We start from the raw sequence: 18,589 nt of genomic DNA, 5'->3' as shown, positions 1-18,589 counted from the left end.
GAGGTTAGTCCAGGGGCCGTTAACGGGTCGGATGTGGCTGAGTTGGGCCTTTTTGGCATATCTGTCGGGGTTGTTCTGCGCACAGATAAGGTAATTCTCAATGTAATGGCTTACATCTTCCTTGAGATTTGGCCACCAACAAAGCTGTTTGAGGTGGCTGTAGTGGGATTGATTCCTTGATGTCCATGACCATCATGGAACAAACAAATCAATTGGTTCCTGTCCTGTTCAGGAACTACATAAAGGGTGTCCTTTAACACCACACCGTCATGTGTGGTCAGTGTATTTTTAAACCTCTCGTAGGAGGCGGGATACTTTCCTTTTACACTCTCCGAGAGATTGCTGTCCTGCTTCTGGGCCTCTACTAGATCCTAGATTCTAGTTTGTGTGACCTGAACTGCACTCACTGGCACGCATTCGGGGGGGTTTCCAAAAATACCCATGTCTGGAACCTGCCTTAGCCAGTGCGTCGGCTTTTACATTTCCAGGGGGGGACGAACGATGGTGGCTGCGGACTTTTATGATCCCAAAAGTACTGTTCTGGGCTTTTTCTAAAATATGGTGGAGTAATGGGGCTGAGGGGAGGGGTTTCCCATCTGCGGAAACAAATCCTCTTGCTTCCCACAGGGGCAGAAATTCTGTAAGGCTGTTACAGACATAGAGGCTGTCCGAGTATATGTCTGCTGGGCTGGGGAAGGAATCTGGGTGTACTACTATGTACGCGATGGCCGCAAGCTCTGCTGCCTGCGCGCCTAAGTGTCCGGGTAGTTTTAACGCTATTTCCTCGAGGGCGCGTCCCTGCGCGTCCTCGACATAAATCCCGCAACCTGTTATGCGCTTCCCATCTAAGACTGTGGAAGATCCATCCACATAAATCTTAATGGGCTCACATGTGTCCGTGTGCGGGGGGGGCTCTGAGATGAATTTCCTATCTTTCTGGGGAGGGGGTTTGCAATAAAGGGGCCTGTGTTATGGTTTGGAGAGATGATCTCACATTCTTGGGGGGTTCCGGGGTACTGTAAATTGTCGGCTAAGTCGGTGTGTGTCTTTGTCCGTTTTACTGTGATGTCCCGTCCCTGCAAGAGAAGGGTCCATCTGGCTGCTCTTATTTGGCTTACTGTACCGTCCTTGAGTCGTCCGTCCAGTAAAGGTTGGGTGGGGCTGAGTTCGGTCAGAATGGTGATGGGGTTCAGTCCGGTAATATACGAAAAGTACTGGACTGCCCAGAAAACTGCGAGTAGGTGCCTCTCACAGGCTGAAAATCCCTGCTCCACAGCATCTAAAAGTCGGGAGGCGTAAGCTTCGGGTCTTAACTGGTCATGCCGTTCCTGGAGGAGCACGGCTGAAAGGGTGCGGTCTGTGGTCGCTACCTCTATGGCGTAAGGGGAAAGCGGGTCTGGAACTTGTAGTGCGGGGGAGGCTATGAGTGCGGGTTTTAACGAGTCCACAGCATCCGTATGCTGTGGAAGCCATTCCCAGGGGGCTCCCTTCTTTAGGAGGTCTGAGAGGGGCGCTGCCTTGCTGGCGAAACCGTCAATGTAGTTTCGGCAGTAGCCAACCAGTCCTAAAAACGACCAGAGGGCTGAAACGTTCTGGGGAAGGGGCAATTTAGCGATTGAGTCAATTCTTTTATGCTCGATCTCGCGTTTACCGTGCATGATAATTGTTCCCAAATATACCACTTTTTCTTCCAAAATCTGGGGCTTTTTGGGATTGACTTTACAACCAATTGAATGTAACAATTCCAGGAGTTCGGACAGAAGCTCAATGTGCTGTTCCTTAGTGTCTGTCTGCAGTAGTAATCGTCTACATACTGTACAAGACATTCGGGGCGAGAAAATTTTGCTAGTCCATTTGCCAGCTGTCGGTGGAAAATGGAGGGGGAGTTTTGGAATCCTTGTGGCAGGCATGTCCACGTGTACTGCTGTGCTTTAAAGGTGAAGGCAAATTTGTACTGGCACGCCTTTGCCAATGGAATGGACCAGAATCCATTACTGATGCCCAAAACCGTGAAGTAGCGGGAATTGAGTCCCTGCTTGAGCATGGTCTCGGGACTTGTTGCTGCTGCAGGGGTGACTTTGTTGAGCTCCCGATAATCAATGGTTAGTCGCCATGATCCATCGGGCTTTCTCACTGGCCAAATCGGGGCATTATTAGTGGAGGCTACTGATCTAGGTACGCCCTGCTCTATCTAATAAGCTCTCGATAACTTTTAGGATTTCTCCCTCTGCTTCTAGGGGGAATCCGTACTGTTTCTGGGGTCTAGGGTCAGGTCCTGTTACTTGTATGGAGCCAGTCATCCGTCCACAGTCGTGCTTGTGGGTCACGAATGCTGCCCTGTTCTTTTGCAGGACTGCCCTAACCTACTTGTCCGTGCTAAGCGTGGTTGGGTTGAATTAGCCTACTGCGCTAATTTTGTTCATGTACTTCCCTATGTTGAGCGTTGCGGGGGCTCTAGCGGATTTCGCCATCTTCCAGACACACTGGCCGACTGGATCGAAGGATAGGTGGTGGGAATTCATAAAGTCGATTCCCAGAATGTGTTCTGCTGTGTGGGGCAGGTCTACTAAAACTATGGGGTGTTTTGTGGTTATGTTACCAATTTGAATGGGTACAGGGGCTGTGATGTGTCCCTGCTGTGAGTGGCCTGTAAAGCCGCTGAGGGTGATAGTGGCTGTAGTGGGCCACGTGTCTTTTTGAAATAGGGTGGAGGAATTTATGGTGGTGCGCGACCCTCCTGTGTCCCAAAGAAATTCGATAGGCTGTGCCCGAATTTTCGCTGCGACTACGGGTCGTCCTGACCTATCCCAACGGGTGTCGCAGACCCAACTGGGGGAGCACGTACACCGTCAGTCCTTTCCGGTCAAGTCCGTCTGATCCGAATGGGCGCTAACGCTCTGGATGGGCTCTGTCTTTTTCTTAGTCAGAGTGCCTGTCTGTTGGGCTTTCTGTGGCTTTTTGGGGCCATTGCATTCTTTTGCGAAATGTCCCACGTGTCCGCAGTTGTAACATTCTTGGGACTTTGTTGGGGGGCTGTTCTTTCCCTCATATACCCAGGTGGGGTTGTGATGTGTTGCTTTTACTGCCTGCATGTCTGCAGCGGCTTGGTTTTCTTCGGTGTTTTTAGCTGTGGGTTCACTCTGAACAGATTGCTCCCAAACGCGGGACAATCTTTTAACTCCCCACTTCTCGTTATGGGCCTCTTCTGAGGGATCATAACTATTACAGGCATTCCGTCCTGCATCTGTGGTATGGGATATAAGGGTGCGGGTCCATTTGGCCATATTGTCTGGGGACAAATGGGCACAATCTACGTTTCCAAAAACGGCTGCGAATTGAATCCACAGGCGTCCTGCGAATGCTGTGGGGTGCTCAGACGTCTTCTGCCTACATTTATTGAGGCCATCTACGGGGTCACCCCGGTTATACCCGATCGCATCCAGGATCGCCGTATGCATTTCTGCAAGGGTGCCTCCTCCTACATTCTGTGGGTCTGGAAGGGCTGCTGCTACCGATGGATCTAAACTTAGAACCATGAGCTTTACATGCTCTCTCTCATCCAGGCCGTACATGTTCGCCTGATGTTTGACGGGGGCAAAGAAATGGTGGGGGTCTGCGGCGGGGAGGAACGGTGTGATCTTTGCACACGCGTCCCGTAATTGGGTCACTGTTAGGGGGGTGGAATATAGAAATTCCGCCTCATCTGATGTGGCTGTGCGGTGGGTGGTTACAGGGTTCATTGGAGCCTCAACTACCTGCTGTGTGGGGGGTTGGGGCGCTTTTCTCCTTTGGGGCTTTCCCTGCGCACATGTTCCCTGAACATATCTCTGCGCTGTTTCTTGTAACTCTTCCCAATCAGGGCCGTCTTCCTGGTCTAACGTTTCCCCAAAGGTTTCCTGAAATCCTTTCTGAACAGAAAGCAGTGACTGCAGGTCTGCAATCTGCTTCCGGCACTTTGCATGATCCATTGTGCTCTGTCTTTGTTCTGTGGTGGCAGTGTGGAGCGCTCTCAAGGCTGCCTAGAGATCACTACATTGTTTCTGTAGCGTCTCCACCTGCTTTTCTGTTTCTTTCCTTACCAGGACAGCACGCTGCGTGTCCTGATAGGCCTTTTCGTACTGGGATTGGAAACTGCTTAAATGCGCCAGACAAGACTGGTGACCCCGTTTGGCGTCAGCCACCTCTTCATCCTTTGCTGCTAATTTCCTTCTTAACTCTAAATTCTCTTTATCAACCTCGCATACATCGACTTTGCTCATCCGATGTATGCCCTCAATTTCTTTGCGGAGCATCTTGACAACCTCCTCTGTGCCTCGCAATTGTGCCATACAGGACACGATTGCCATCGGCTTGCGAGCTTTCGCTAAGCTCTTTTTATGTATCCCACTCATGTTCTCCCACCAAATATGCCCTATACTTCCGGGACCTGATTTGTTATTATCGCAGAAATCATTCCACATGGGCCATCCTTTGCCCTTGAGATATTTCCGGATTTCCTCTTCCCAAATGGGACACTGTCCCACTCTACTGCTGCTGGTCGCTGCGACCGCAAATTCCTCAGGGTTCATGAGGCGCTGCATTGCCTGCATGGCCATCTTTCCTATCTGCTTGCTTCGTTTAAATTTGGAACAGGGGGCTAAGGCAGTGTCGTAGATGCGGGTACGGCTTTCGCTATTTTACGAAAATACAGACTTCCGACAGTTTTGACGCAACAAAAATCTATCAGTTTTACCTTATAGTCCTGTTAGTTACGCATGCATACACACACTTCTGAATTATGACTATTAATCAGAACTGCTTGAACACTTGTGGTTTTCTGTTTCCAATTGGATTCTAATTCAACATTTCTTGGGTTCTCCCGGAGTGGTTTTCCACTTCTTGATCGGGTCCCGTCAGGATGTCGCCAAAATGTTGCTCGTTTTAGCCTTAGTTTACTTATTCTTATTCTGTCACCTTTGCTCATGAGTCGCCAGGTATCTTTCTGATACCGCCACGTGGTTCAAGTCCAAGTAATGATTAATAATGCAACACACCGCTTAGTAAGAGTTAAATCAACGCTCATTTATTATATACAGCAATTAATACTTATACAATAATTCTACTTCTAGACTACTACCTACCACTGAAGGCCAATACTTAACTTTGGAAATGGCCCACCAGGTCAGGGAAACAAATGGTCTTTCGAAATTGGTTCTGAGCCTGCGGGATTCAAAAGCTGGTACAAGTCGATAGTCAGGAGTGCCTAACTGGTAGCGATCGCTGGAGTAAAACTTACCGTTTCTTGTAGAAGGTTCTCGAAGGTTGCGAGCAGGAAAAGAGCAGGAAAAGAAGGGTCGAGTTGAACTTGGCCCCTATTCTTATAGTCCCCAGGGGCTTCCCGCCTCTCAGGGCGGACCTTGTACCTGGTTCCAAGTGATTGGACTTGATCCCAATCACTTGGTTCGATATGCTCCAATACTGGAGCGATTCCTTGATCGGGGGGTGGTCGTTTACCTTTCTTTGTGTTAGCCCCTGCTGGCGCCGAAAGGTCTGGGTCGACTTTGAGTTGCTAATTTGTAGCAATTGTTCCCGGGGATGGCTGATTAAAATGCAGATGGCTGGGTTGTTGTGATGTTGATGGCTGCAGGTATCGGTCTGGACTGACTTCCCCAGAGGCGAATACACTGTTTTACCTGCAGCTGTCCGTTTGAGTCCTGTTGGCTGATTTTCCCATCAGCCTCTTCCGTTCGCCATTTTAGATCGGGATTTGACCATTCTAATCGGGAGTCAGCCATTTTACATGGCTACATTCTGTGCTTAAATTAAAGTTTGTTTACCATAAAAGATTCCTGCTGGTCAGTTGGGATTATTGAATTTAAAGACATGGGGCGAAATTCTCCGGAAACGGCGCGATGTCCGCCGACTGGCGCCCAAAACGGCGCAAATCAGACAGGCATCGCGCCGCCCCAAAGGTGCGGAATGCTCCGCATCTTTGGGGGCTGAGCCCCAACATTGAGGGGCTAGGTCGGCGCCGGACGGATTTCCGCCCCGCCAGCTGGCGGAAAAGGCGTTTGGTGCCCCGCCAGCTGGCGCGGAAATGACATCTCCGGGCGGCGCATGCGCGGGAGCATCAGCGGCTGCTGACAGCATTCCCGCGCATGCGCAGTGGAGGGAGTCTCTTCTGCCTCCGCCATGGTGGAGACCGTGGCGGAGGCGGAAGGGAAAGAGTGCCCCCACGGCACAGGCCCGCCCGCGGATCGGTGGGCCCCGATCGCGGGCCAGGCCACCGTGGGGGCACCCCCCGGGGCCAGATCGCCCCCCGCCCCCCCCCAGGACCCCGGAGCCCGCCCGCGCCGCCTTGTCCTGCCAGTAAGGTAGGTGGTTTAATTTACGCCGGCTGGACAGGCATTTTAGCGGCCGGACTTCGGCCCATTCGGGCCGGAGAATCGAGCGGGGGGGCCCGCCAACCGGCGCAGCGCGATTCCCGCCCCCGCCGAATATCCGGTGCCGGAGACTTCGGCAACCGGCGGGGGCGGAATTCATGCCAGCCCCGGCGATTCTCCGACCCGGCGGGGTTCGGAGAACTTCGCCCATGGAGTGTGACAAACTGTTGCTTTCAGGTGTTGATATTCTTGTCAGTTTGGCTCTTTCAGAAGTTACGAATTTCCTGGGTATTAAAGAGATATCTCGGGGTGATTTACAAAAGGTGGTTAAAACAAAACTTTTGGAATTGGTGGTCAAGTTGCAATTGAATTTATCTGCAGTCGCGTGGAAGGGAGAGATAATTGAAGCGATCGCTCAGCATTTAAATTTGGAAAGAATACCAGAAACACACCTTTGTTTGTGACAAGAATCATTGGAATTAGCTAAAATTCAATTCCAAATGAAACAATTATAAATGCAGCACAAAGGAGAAAGAACTTTTCGAAAGGAAATTGAAATGCAAAGACTTGATATGGAAAGAGAGCAAGGGAAGAAAAGGAGAGAGAATATCAATTTAAAAGGTTGGAGTTGAAGGTAGAAGTTGAGAAAAATCAAGAAGGAGGAGTAACACTTTCCAATCCAAATCCTAGTGGGGAAATGCTTCAATACGTTCAAGCACTGCCAAGGTTTGATGTGAGAAGGACGCAAAAGTATTTTTGTCCTTTTGACATAATAGCTAAACAATTGAAGTGGCCAAAAACCATGTGAGTATTGTTGGCTTAATCAAAATTAACAGGTGGAGCTAGCGAAGTGTTTGTCTCATTGTCAGAGAAGGTATCGAGGGATTATGATGAGGTGAGAAAAGCCATTTTAAGTGGATATGAACTAGTGCTGGAAGCCTACAGACAAAAGTTTAGAATAGTAAGGAAAGAATCAGATCAGACGTATATAGAATTTGAAAGAATCAAACAAAATAATTTTGCTAGGTGGATAAGAGCATAAAAAATAGATCAAATGTGTGAGCTCTTAGGGAAACAAGTATTCTTGGATTTAAAGATCGACTTCCTGCAGTAATGAGAACCCATGTGGAAGAGGAAAGGGTTAAGACTGCTAGACAGGCAGCAGAAATGGCAGATGATTTTGAATTAGTTATAAATCAAGTTTTGGTTTTCAACATCACTTTCGGGCTGTGAAAGATAGAAACTGGGGAAATTAAAATACACAGGTGGTCAAGGCAAGGGAGGTATAGTAAAGATGTTAAATGCTGGTCTTGTCCGTGATGCCCACATCCTTTGAAAGATTAATAACAAAATATCAGCAGCTACAATTAGTGTTATGAAACAGTGGTTCTGATGAATGCGTCAATGACTGTTTAACATTTTAATTTTTTCCCCAAAGGGAATTAGGTGAAAATGATATCACTTCAATCCAAGAAAGCAATTGGTTACCCTACAGATGGACAGAAAGCTTGTAAGTCACTTATTTTATTAATATCTGTTCACCCTCTTTTGAACACTGACGTACCAAGTTGTATAAAGCAATTATAGTGTTTGTGAATTGGTGAATGAGTCGGAGTTCAAAATGTGTGGTCAAAAACTATGCCCCTTTTTAACCAACTGGTACATTGGTTCCTTCTCATGGGCTTGTGTTGGGCATTTGTCAGTTTAATACTTATTAACCTCAAATAATGCAGGTAGAGAAGGAATTTATAAAAGTATTACCTGGATAGGTAGTTGACTCTTTTCAGAACACAACAGTTCTACTTCAACTGGCAAGATTGCAGGCAATATTTATTAGGTTGAATGTGAGGTGAGGTGGGGTAAACCATCTGGCAGTTCCAGTCTCATGAAAGTAACTTTGGATGGGAGGAAATGAGAGCTTCAGTCTTGAAGTGCAAGGGAGATGTGGGTTAGAACCTCGGAGGAAACAAAAAGGACAGAGCTGAGGTCTGAGGATAATGCAACCTGGGGCTTAGTGCTTGTTAGAATCCGCACGAGACCTACGGGATGGTCTAATTAGCCTCCCCATGAACCTCTAAGAATACGAGCTTACCCATTGAAGGGCGGGGGCCCATTAGCAGAGTAACGGGACTGTATCATAAAAGTCAACCCAGATGGGAGCCAAGCATGAGTAGTATTGGCTGGGACCTGGAGTGTACTGTATTATACATATATTATTCATTTACGGGATGTGGGAGTTGCTGGTTAGGCTAGCATTTATTGCCCATCCCTCGTTGCCCTTCAGAAAGTGGTGGTGAGTTGCCTTCTTGAACTATTGCAGTCCTTGAGCTGTAGATACACCCACTGTGCTATTTGGGAGTGAGTTCCAGGATTTTGCCCCAACATCAGTGAAGGAACGGCAATATCTTTCCAAGTAAGAGTGGTGAATTACTTGGATGGGAATCTCCAGGTGGTGGGGTTCCAAGGTATCTGCTGCTCTTGTCCTTCTAGAGAGTGGTCATGAGTTTGGAAGGTGCTGTTGAAGGAACTTTGGTGAGTTACTGCAGTGCATCTTGTAGATGGTACATATGGCTGCCACTGTTCATCGGTGATGGAGGGTTTGGGTATTTGTGGAAGGAGGAGCAATCAAGTGGGCTGCTTTATCCTGGATGGTGTCGAGCTTCTTGAGTGTTGTTGGAGCTGCACTCATTCAGGCAAGTAAAGAGTATCCCATTGCAATCCGGACTTGTGCCTTGTAGATAGTGGACAGACTTTGGGGGCTGGAGGGGGTTGGAGAGGAGGAGGGGGGCGGTCAGGAAGTGTGTTATTCACCGTAGGATTCCTAGCCTTTGACCTGTCCTGGTAGCCACAGTATTGATATGGCTAGTCCAGTTCAGTTCCTGATCAATAGTAACCCCCAGGATGTTGATTGTGGGGGATTCAGCGATCGTAATGCCATTGAATGTCATGGGGCAATAGTTAGATCCTCTCTTGTAGGAGATGGTCATTGCCTAACACTTGTGTGGCCCAAATGTAACTTGCCACTTGTCAGCCCAAGCCTGGATTTTGTTGGGTCTTACTGCATTTGGAAATGGACTGCTTCATTATTTGAGGAGTCGAGAATGGTGCTGATCATTGTGCAGTCATCCGCAAACATCCCCTCTTCTGACCTTATGATGGAAGGGAGATCATTGATGAAACAGCTGAAGATGGTTGGGCTGAGGACACTACCCTGAGGAACGCCTGCAGGGATATCCTGGAGCTAAGATGATTGATCTCCAACCACCACAACCATCTTCCTTTGTGCCAGGTATGACTCCAACTAGTGGAGAGTTTTCCCCCTGATTCCTATTGACTCCAGTTTAGCTAGGGGTTCTTGATGCCATACTCTGTCAAATGCTGCCTTGATGTCAAGGGCAATCACTCTCACCTTACCTCTGGCATTTAACTCTTTTGCCGATGTTTGAACCAAGGCTGTAATGAGGTCAGGAGCTCATTACAGCCTTTGTAATAAAATTTCTATCTTTATGCCTCTTATTTTGGAGTCCTCTGTGGCCACTAAAGCGCTGACAGATACAAATGGACCGAGTCCAACAATGCTAGAGTGAGTAGTGGGTGCTGCTCTGTGAGAAACTGGAGAGTGGAGGTTGTGAAAACAGGCATTTATAAGTGTGATAATATTGTATATAGTTAAAAAGGTGCAATTTACATCATTATGTAATGTAGGGGCTGTTTAGCACAGGGCTAAATTGCTGGCTTTGAAAGCAGACCAAGGCAGGCCAGCAGCACGGTTCAGTTTCTGTAACAGCCTCCCCGAACAGGTGCCGGAATGTGGCGACTAGGGGCTTTTCACAGTAACTTCATTTAAAGCCTACTTGTGACAATAAGCGATTTTCATTTCATTTCATTATTTGTGAACATTATGTTCCTGAGATGTAGTTCCACTTATCTTAATTCTTAGTCACCCTTTGGGCTTAAGGTTACAACCATATACCAAATTTAAATTTGGTTTGATTGTAGTCTCACAAGTTGGAAGTTACAATATACTTGGTGAATTATCAGTCTCGCTTTCAAATTCCCCCCCCCCCCCCCCCCCCCCCCCCCCCCACCCCAATGACCTCTGATGCTACTCAGCATCCTGACTTGGAAATATATCGCTGTTCCTTCATTTTCGCTGGGTTAAAATCCTCAATCTCCCTCCCTAACAGCCTTGTGGGTGTTCCGACACCATATTGGCAAGGCAGGTGTTAAATGCCGAGCTGCCCAAATCCTAATGGAAAACTTGAAACAGTTGCCAAAACGGTTTTGCAATTTGTGTAGCATGAGGAAGTTTATTGAAGTCAGTGACCAATTGTGATGATTTTATATTAAAATTAAATATTTATCAAAATAAACTCACAGCTAATTAACCCTTTTGATGCCAACAGTCTTTGAAATTTTCTAACCTAGAAAATTCTAGTAACTTTACCACACAATGCCCTGCTGCCCATGGGTTCTCTGAAAGTGACAGAAAATTGCTCCTCACAGGTCTGGCGTGGGCCACAATCTCTTCTTTGAAATCTTACCAGCCATCAGAAACACAGTCTTCATTGTTTTCCTAAATCTGTTTTTCCCTTTGATTTACCCTCTGTTGTCTTCTACAATCTTTTCGAAGTTTGCTTTTCCCAGAATTGATCAGCCCTATATTTTTACTTTATGGCTACTATATTTTTAAAAGTAAACTTACATTATCTTGCCTCATCTATTTACAATCTTCCAATTATATATTGTTCCCTTTTGAAAGGCCTTTCTTTGCCTTACGTAAATTCTTATTTCAGTGCAGCACGGTAGCACAAGTGGATAGCACTGTGGCTTCAAAGCGCAGGGTCCCAGGTTCGATTCCCCGCTGGGTCACCGTCTGTGCGGAGTTTGCACATTCTCTCCGTGTCTGCGTGGGTTTCCTCCGGGTGCTCTGGTTTCCTCCCACAGTCCAAAGACGTGCAGGTTAGGTGGATTGGCCATGATAAATTGCCCTTAGTGACCAAAAAGGTTAGGAAGGGTTATTGGGTTACAGGGATAGGATGGAAGTGAGAGCTTAAGTGGATCGGTGCAGACTCGATCGGCCGAATGGCCTCCTCCTGCACTGTATGTTCTATGTTCTGTGTTCTAGTTCCTCTCACAACCTGTTTATCAACATTTCAAACCACTAGCCTTCACACCCTTAATATTTATGCATGACCTTGGCAGTCTTTCTTTTTCTTCAAAAGTATAAAAACGTAAATAATCCAGGGAATGTTCTCCCCAACTCACAATTTTATAGTTTGTACAAAATGTTTTCCTCTTTTTCACCCCCTCCCCCCCCGTGACGAACAATTCCTCAAACATGGTCGTGAACAGTCTCAAAGCCCTCCCCTGATCCCCCCAATTCAAACGTAATCTTTTCCAACTGGAGGAAGTCATACAGGCCCCCTAGACAGGCCGCCACCCCCGGCGCCGTTTGTCGACCGCCAATCGAACAAAATACTGTGCCGGGCAATCAGAGAGGCAAAGGCCACCACTTAGGCCTTCCTCCCCTCCAGCAACATGCCCTCCAGGTGGAGACAGGGGGCTTATAGATGGTACTGGGGAAATTCCCCGATGTTTTCAGCCCGGCCTTGGGAAAATCAAGGGAGCCATGACAAAAATACAAGTGGATCTGCAGGCCCAGCCCTGTTTTTTCCGTGCTCGACTGGTCCCTTATGCTATTGTAGGTAAGATCGAAGCAGAACTGCATCGATTGGAGAACCTTGCTATAATTTGGCCGGTTCATTTCGTCAAATGATCGGCGCCAGTGGTTCCGATGATGAATCCAGGTTGGACTGTCCGCCTTTGCGATGATTACGAAATAATTTTCAATACGGCTTTATGTTTAGACTGATACGCACTAACTCGAATTGGAGGTCTCTACGCCACGCTGGCAGGTGGTTCTGTATTCACCGCGTTAGATATGAGCAATGCTTAGTTACACCTTAAACTAGACAAGACCTTAAGTAAATATGTTACTATTAATACTCATAAAGGATTATTCGAGTACACCCGACTTCCATTCGGCGCCTCCTTGGCATGTGCCCTGTTTCAATGAGTCATGGAAGGGATATTAACTGGACACCGCGAGTTGCCGTCTATCTCCATGATGTGTTGATCATGGGGACCACGGAAGCTGAGCACCTGCAAAACCTTGAATCAGTACAATAGAGATTTTCAGAATATGCGGTCTGCCTGAATAAGGCGAAGAGCATTTTCAATGCTAAAGAGGTGGTGTATTTGGACTACCGGATCGACCGGGATGGCCTGCACCCAGTAGTCGACAAAGTACAGGCGATCAAGATGGCCCCTGCGCTATGTGATGCTACAGAGCTTTGCACTTTCTTAGGCTGACCAATTATTACGGCTTTTTTATTCCGAATTTAGCGACAGTCCTGACCTCCCTTCGCTTTCTCATGCAGAAATGCCGGTCCTGGGTTTTGGGTGACGAACTTGAGGTTCTTTCCGTTTGGCGAAGCGGATATTGCTTTCTTCAAGAGTACTGACGTATTTTGATGCAACCAAGCCCCTATATCTGACATGTGACACATCGCCATAGTGCATCGGCATCTTCCTCTCCCATTGTATGGGTGACAGCCAGGAACGTCCGAAGGCCTCTAGGCGCACTTAGAGAAAGAGGACTTGGCTGCCGTGTTCGGAGTCAAACGTCTTCATCAGTACGTTTATGGCAGCCATCTTTTCATAATTACTGTTCAGTGCCACTGTCGCGTCATCATGGATCCAGAGGTGGGCTCTGCTTTTGGCTGCGTACCAGTATTCTTTCAAACACCACCCATTAATGCTAATAGCGATTGCGGACGCTTTGAGTCATCTTCCCCTGCCTGAGGTTTCGCTGGATCTGACCACAGCTGACTAAACTGTTGCGGTCCTAAATTTCATGGATACTCTGCTCGTGACGGCTGCCTGCATCCACGCGTGGATGTGGCTGGTCAAGGTGCAACATTTGGTTTTGTGTGATGGACCACGACCATAGCTTCCAGTGGAGTTAAAGGCTTTTTCTACCAAAATACCGGAGCTGAACGTCAAGTACGGTATCCTCCTGTAGGGAATGAGAGAGTCGTTATCCCTGCGAAACGGCAAGCTTTGGTTCTGAATGACCTTCACGCAGTAAATTTGGTTGACTTCAAGATAAAAATACAGGCCAGGAGTTACATCTGGTGGATGGGAATCGACGCGGACCTTGAGGTGGTAGCCCAGCTCTGCCCTGTTTGTCAAGACCACCAAAAGCTTCTGGCAGCGGAGCCTCTGCATCCGTGGGAGTGTCCTGGACGTCCCTGGACTCGCGATCACGCGGGTTTTGCTGGACCATTGTTAGGGTCCATGTTTCTCATCTTGATGGGAGCGCACCACACAGACGGTGAAGCGAGGCCTGAAGAAACAACCACAGGTTTGATGGATACCAGGCTGGGACGTTTTCTGTTCTCATTTAGAACTACACCTCTAGTGACTAGGGTGGCCCAGGCCAAAATGTTGATGGGTTGTCGACTCCGGGCTCAGTTGAATTTGTTGCTCCGCAACATTGGCACAAAAGTACACCGCACACAAGATTTACAAGGGCCTTGCTCGATGAAGTGTTGTCTTCTAGGACGCTTCGCACCGGATGAGGCAGTCCACACCCATAACTTCAGTTAAGGCCCTCACTGGCCTGCAGGCGTCGTCATTCGTCATTCATCAAACTGGTCCCTTATCATACCAGGTCCATGTTCGAGGTCAGCGCATGAAACGCCACATAGATCACCTCCATACCTGGTGGTTCGACACTCGGGAGCCTCCTTGGGGGAACTCCTCCCTGGTCCTGTCCGCCAGCAGGGAGGCTCCTCGGGGGAACTCCACCTCATTCCTGCCGGATGCTCTGGTTCCGCAGTCTGTGCATTCGGCTCCATCATCTTTTTCTTGTGATACTGAAATGCCTGATGTCTGGTCGCCTGATTCTGATATGCAGACACAAACCTCTGGGGTCTCAGATTCGGATGTCCTCATTCAGCCGCCTTCGGGGGATTCCCCGCCCAGACTCTCCAGCCATAAGCATCGTTCTCCGGCTCGGTATATCCCGGCTGATCCAGTGCCACTGCTAGGCAACGATGTGCTGAAGCCAAAGCGTCTGCGTCATCTGCCACCCACCTGGACTCCGCTGGTTTCTTCTATTCCTTCCTCATCATCAGTGTTTTTAACTTCTTCTTCGTCTATTCCTCGTCTTCACCATCCTCATTGTTCCCTTTGGGGGGTCTTTAGACTTTGAGGCGAAGGTGTAATGAAATGTACTGGACACAGGGAGTAGATTTGATTGTTTTCCCTGTGTGACTTGAGGCGTATGAGCTCCCCCTCTAACTACGAGACTGATAACCATGTTGCAAAAAGGTTGGCCAGATAGGAACCGACCGACACAGAGAGAGGATCTGGTGAGGTTTAACCGGGCCCTTGTAAATAGGACGTTCTTATTAAAAATCGTCTTCTTTTGTTTACTCGTCTGACTCCCCTCACTTTAATAAAGGAACGTTTAAGATTTTTTTTCATGTTCATTGTGTTATAAATTTGCTGGTTAGCAGGATATAATGAAAAGAATGAGAAAACAGCTTATGTCCGTTGAATGGAATTAAAAAATAACTTCCTGAATTGTTGACTGAAGTTGTTTTAAGACCTATAACTTTGTCAGTTTATTATATTATACATTTATAGAACTTGGCACACCTGAAATGATTGCATCTAATCGATTTTGATCAGATCTTTGCTGATATATAATTTAGTAAATTAGGGCAGTTAAGTTGTTTAGTTGAGCCAGTGAGAAGGAACAACATTTTTCTTTCGACCATATGTGAACAGCTGCCAATATGTGATCACTCAAGTGGTTCTCAAACCTTTTTAGTTGAAGATACTTTTCAAATGATTACCAATCATATCCACCCATCACCTAAATGATAAATTTATATAATACTCAAAATACGAAAGTATGCATTTGCAGCATCCTCATAATGCTTTTAAGAAAACATGTATTTACTTACTGATATCAGTTATATCAGTGTTCTTCAAACTTTTTTTCCGGGTACCATTTTTACCAACCGGCCGACCTTCGCGACCCACGCCGGCCGACCCTCGCGACCCACGCCGGCCGACCTTTGCAACCCACCTTTTTCTCTTACCGTTAATGCGAGAGGTTAGCCTGCTTGGTCCTCAGGATCTCACTCCAATCAGGTTCCCAGGAAGAGAGGGCTATGCGCACATCGGGTGAAGGATTAAGCCGGTTTCTTTGTGGCGTCTTCATCTTTGTGAGGATGGAAAATCCAACCTCGCACATGTAGGTCGTTGTGAAGGGCAAGAGCAACAAAATGCCTGTTTTACTCAGCTCCGGATACTCCTCAGAGATGCTACTCCAGAATGCTGACAGCCTCATTGACTTGTGCCGTGTTTTTAATATGCTCTCACAGCTGAGACGCATAAGCTTAATTTCTTCTTTTGGAGGCAGCTACAAGTTAAGAACTGATTCTAGGGTCTCAAACTCAAAAGGGATTTTTCACCCACCTCCTCTCTCTCAGAATCTTAAACTTCTCCTCTGGAAAGTAGCAACCAAAATTGTCGATCAGGGCAGCCAGATGCAACTCAATAAGGCTTGCCAATCCATTTACAGTTTCCTTACTAATGCTGTTTGCTTCAATGTGTCGTAGCAGTGTGGGAAACATCTAGTAGTTTTGGCTTCGCACTCGCAATTGCCAAACTTTCATTATCTTTTGGAAAGCTTCGATTTCTTCAGAGTGCCGAAAGCAATCATCATCCTTCCCTTGCAATTTGAGGTTCAGTTCATTGAGAATTGAATTGATGTCTGCAAGGTTCGACATTGCTAGCATCCAAGTTTCATCAGCAAACGAATCAGCCAGAGGGGGCAATTTCTCGAGGAGGAAAGCGTGGATTTCGTACCTTAGTGAGTAGCACCCGAACCTTTGACAGCCAACGTACTTCTGTGTGGAACAATAAATGTGTGTGCTCAGCCCCCATATCGGAACACAGAGTGTCAAAACGTCAGGTATTGAGTGGGCTGTGTTTAATGAAATTCACAACTTTCACTATTCCTTTCAACACCACTTCAAGATTGGATGGAATTCCTTTCGATGCCAGTGCCTCATGGTGAATAAAACAATGATTCCAAACAATTTCCTGACCAGCTGCCTTCTTAATCCTTACTATAACTCTGCTGTTTTTCCCAGTCATGTTGGCTGTTCCATCACTTGTGATTCCTCTGCAATTACCCCAGTCGAGCCCGCACTTTCCAACCACAAAACTATTCAAAACTTACAAAATTTCTGCGCCAGTCGTGTGGGTTGCTAAAGTCAGGTAGCACAGCAAATCTTCAACAAATTCATTGTGCCAAACATACCTAACGTATACTAGCAAGGTTGCACAATCTGAAATGTCTGTACTTTCATCCAGTTGTATTGAGAATGCCTGCGCTGATTTTAAATGAGAAATAAGCTGGGCTTCTAAATTCTCAGCAATATCAGTAATTTGGAGAGCCACTATGCTATCACTAAGTGGGATGCATTTCACTTTTTCAACGAACCTCTCATCTATGACCGTAGAACTATATCTAATGCTGCAGGGAGAATTAATCTCTCATCTATAGTGTGGGGCATTTTGTCTTTAGCTACACGGTAAGCTATCATGTAAGAGGCTAATTGTACTTTGTCGTTCAATGTAACATTTTAGCTGAGGACTTCAGCCGACGATTTAAGTTCTCGTTGCATCCTTTGAAAAAAATCAAGAGGTTTGTCCTTGAACTCGCCATGCTTAATCTTCAAATGCCTTTGAAGTTTTGAGGGATTTAAACTTTCATTTGCCAGCACTTCCCTGCATATAACGCACATGTGCCTTGCATCCTGATTTGCATTGGCACAATTAATAAATCCATACCTTAAAAAATCGTCTTTATACTGCTTTGTGCCTGATTTCAGTTTCTTCTTAATGGGCTGTTCACAAGAGGCCCTGGAGCTCACACCAGCACTGCTTTGTCCTGGTGTGGACCCTCCTGAACAGCTCACACCAACACTGCTTTGTCCTGCTGTGGACTCTTCTGAACAGCTCACACCAACACTGCTTTGTCCTGCTGTGGATTCTCCTGAACCACTCTCTTCAGCAGGTTTAGTTGTGAGATCCTGGCCTGTTTGTGTCTCTGGTCCTCTCTTCCTTATAACAAAACGATCCATTTAAAATTTACTGTCCTGTTGCTTGTTTGCTGCTAACAAAATGGAGGAATCGCAATTGTGCCCAAAGCATGTGAAGTCGACGTTCTGGGGGCATGACCTGCCCTCTGCCTCCCTTTAGGCAGAAAGATTAGATAGATTACGTTAAAAAAATCTGTGTCTCTGCAGCAGCCGTCTTTTAATAATGCAGGCTGCAAGCGGCCTTCAAAATGGCCGCAAACATATTTTTAAAAATTGGCCGCATTGCGCACCGATGATCGGGCGCGCATGCACAATGCGGCCGATTTTTAAAAATATGTTCGCAGCCATTTTGAAGGCCACTTGCAGCCGGCATTATTGCTGCGGCTGATTCGACCGATTGGGAGCGCCGCGAAGGATGGTCCGCGACCCTCCCGACACCCACCCGCGACCCGCGAATTTGGAAGAACACAGAGTTATATGGATGTGTCTACTTCTTACCATAGAGTCTGGCAGGGGCACAGAGTGGGCAGGAGACGACAGGAACTGAGGGAAGCTGGACTCCAGACAGAGCAGGAGCACAGGGAGACCAGGAGCACCCCCCCCCCCCCCCAGCTGCTGCTCATCTGCTTGCTTTAGACTGCATTGCCTAGTCATTTGGACTAAGGCTCTTGTGTCCTGGACCTCCTCGGAGGACCCCATCGATCTTAGTGGACTCCGGATTACACGTTGAGAACTACTGGAAAATACACATAGAGTGTGAAAACTAAATGTAGTCTTGAGTGAAACAGGTTCAAAGTGTGGAGTACGATCAGCCAGAGCATGCAATCATAATTCACTTAGTCATGCATGTTGTCTTTATTTAACACACTTCTTTGATTTGATATTATTTATAGTTAAATAGCAAAGCCTATGTGAATATGGAAAGGATGGCCTGTCTAAGGAAGCTGGCAGAGTTCTGTGACTTCGGAACATCACAGTATGAGACGTTGCAAGACAGAGTGGTTTGAGGGATCTGCAACGCGGCAATGCAGGGGA

At 47.1% G+C, this 18,589-nt stretch overlaps 1 protein-coding gene across 2 annotated transcripts in view; it reads left to right on the top strand.

The window, feature by feature from the left end:
• LOC140398391 (leucine-rich repeat-containing protein 37A-like) overlaps window positions 1–18,589 on the top strand; it is a 356,270-nt gene that overhangs the window by 66,562 nt on the left and 271,119 nt on the right. For both annotated transcript variants that reach the window (XM_072487029.1, XM_072487028.1), the window contains exon 2: window positions 7,801–7,872. In XM_072487029.1, the coding sequence (XP_072343130.1) occupies window positions 7,801–7,872 (72 nt within the window). The remainder of the gene's footprint in view (window positions 1–7,800; window positions 7,873–18,589) is intronic.

The sequence above is a fragment of the Scyliorhinus torazame genome, chromosome 21 (genome assembly GCF_047496885.1).
Source record: "Scyliorhinus torazame isolate Kashiwa2021f chromosome 21, sScyTor2.1, whole genome shotgun sequence".
NCBI lineage: Eukaryota > Metazoa > Chordata > Chondrichthyes > Carcharhiniformes > Scyliorhinidae > Scyliorhinus > Scyliorhinus torazame.
This window is presented reverse-complemented; position numbering and strand designations above follow the sequence as displayed.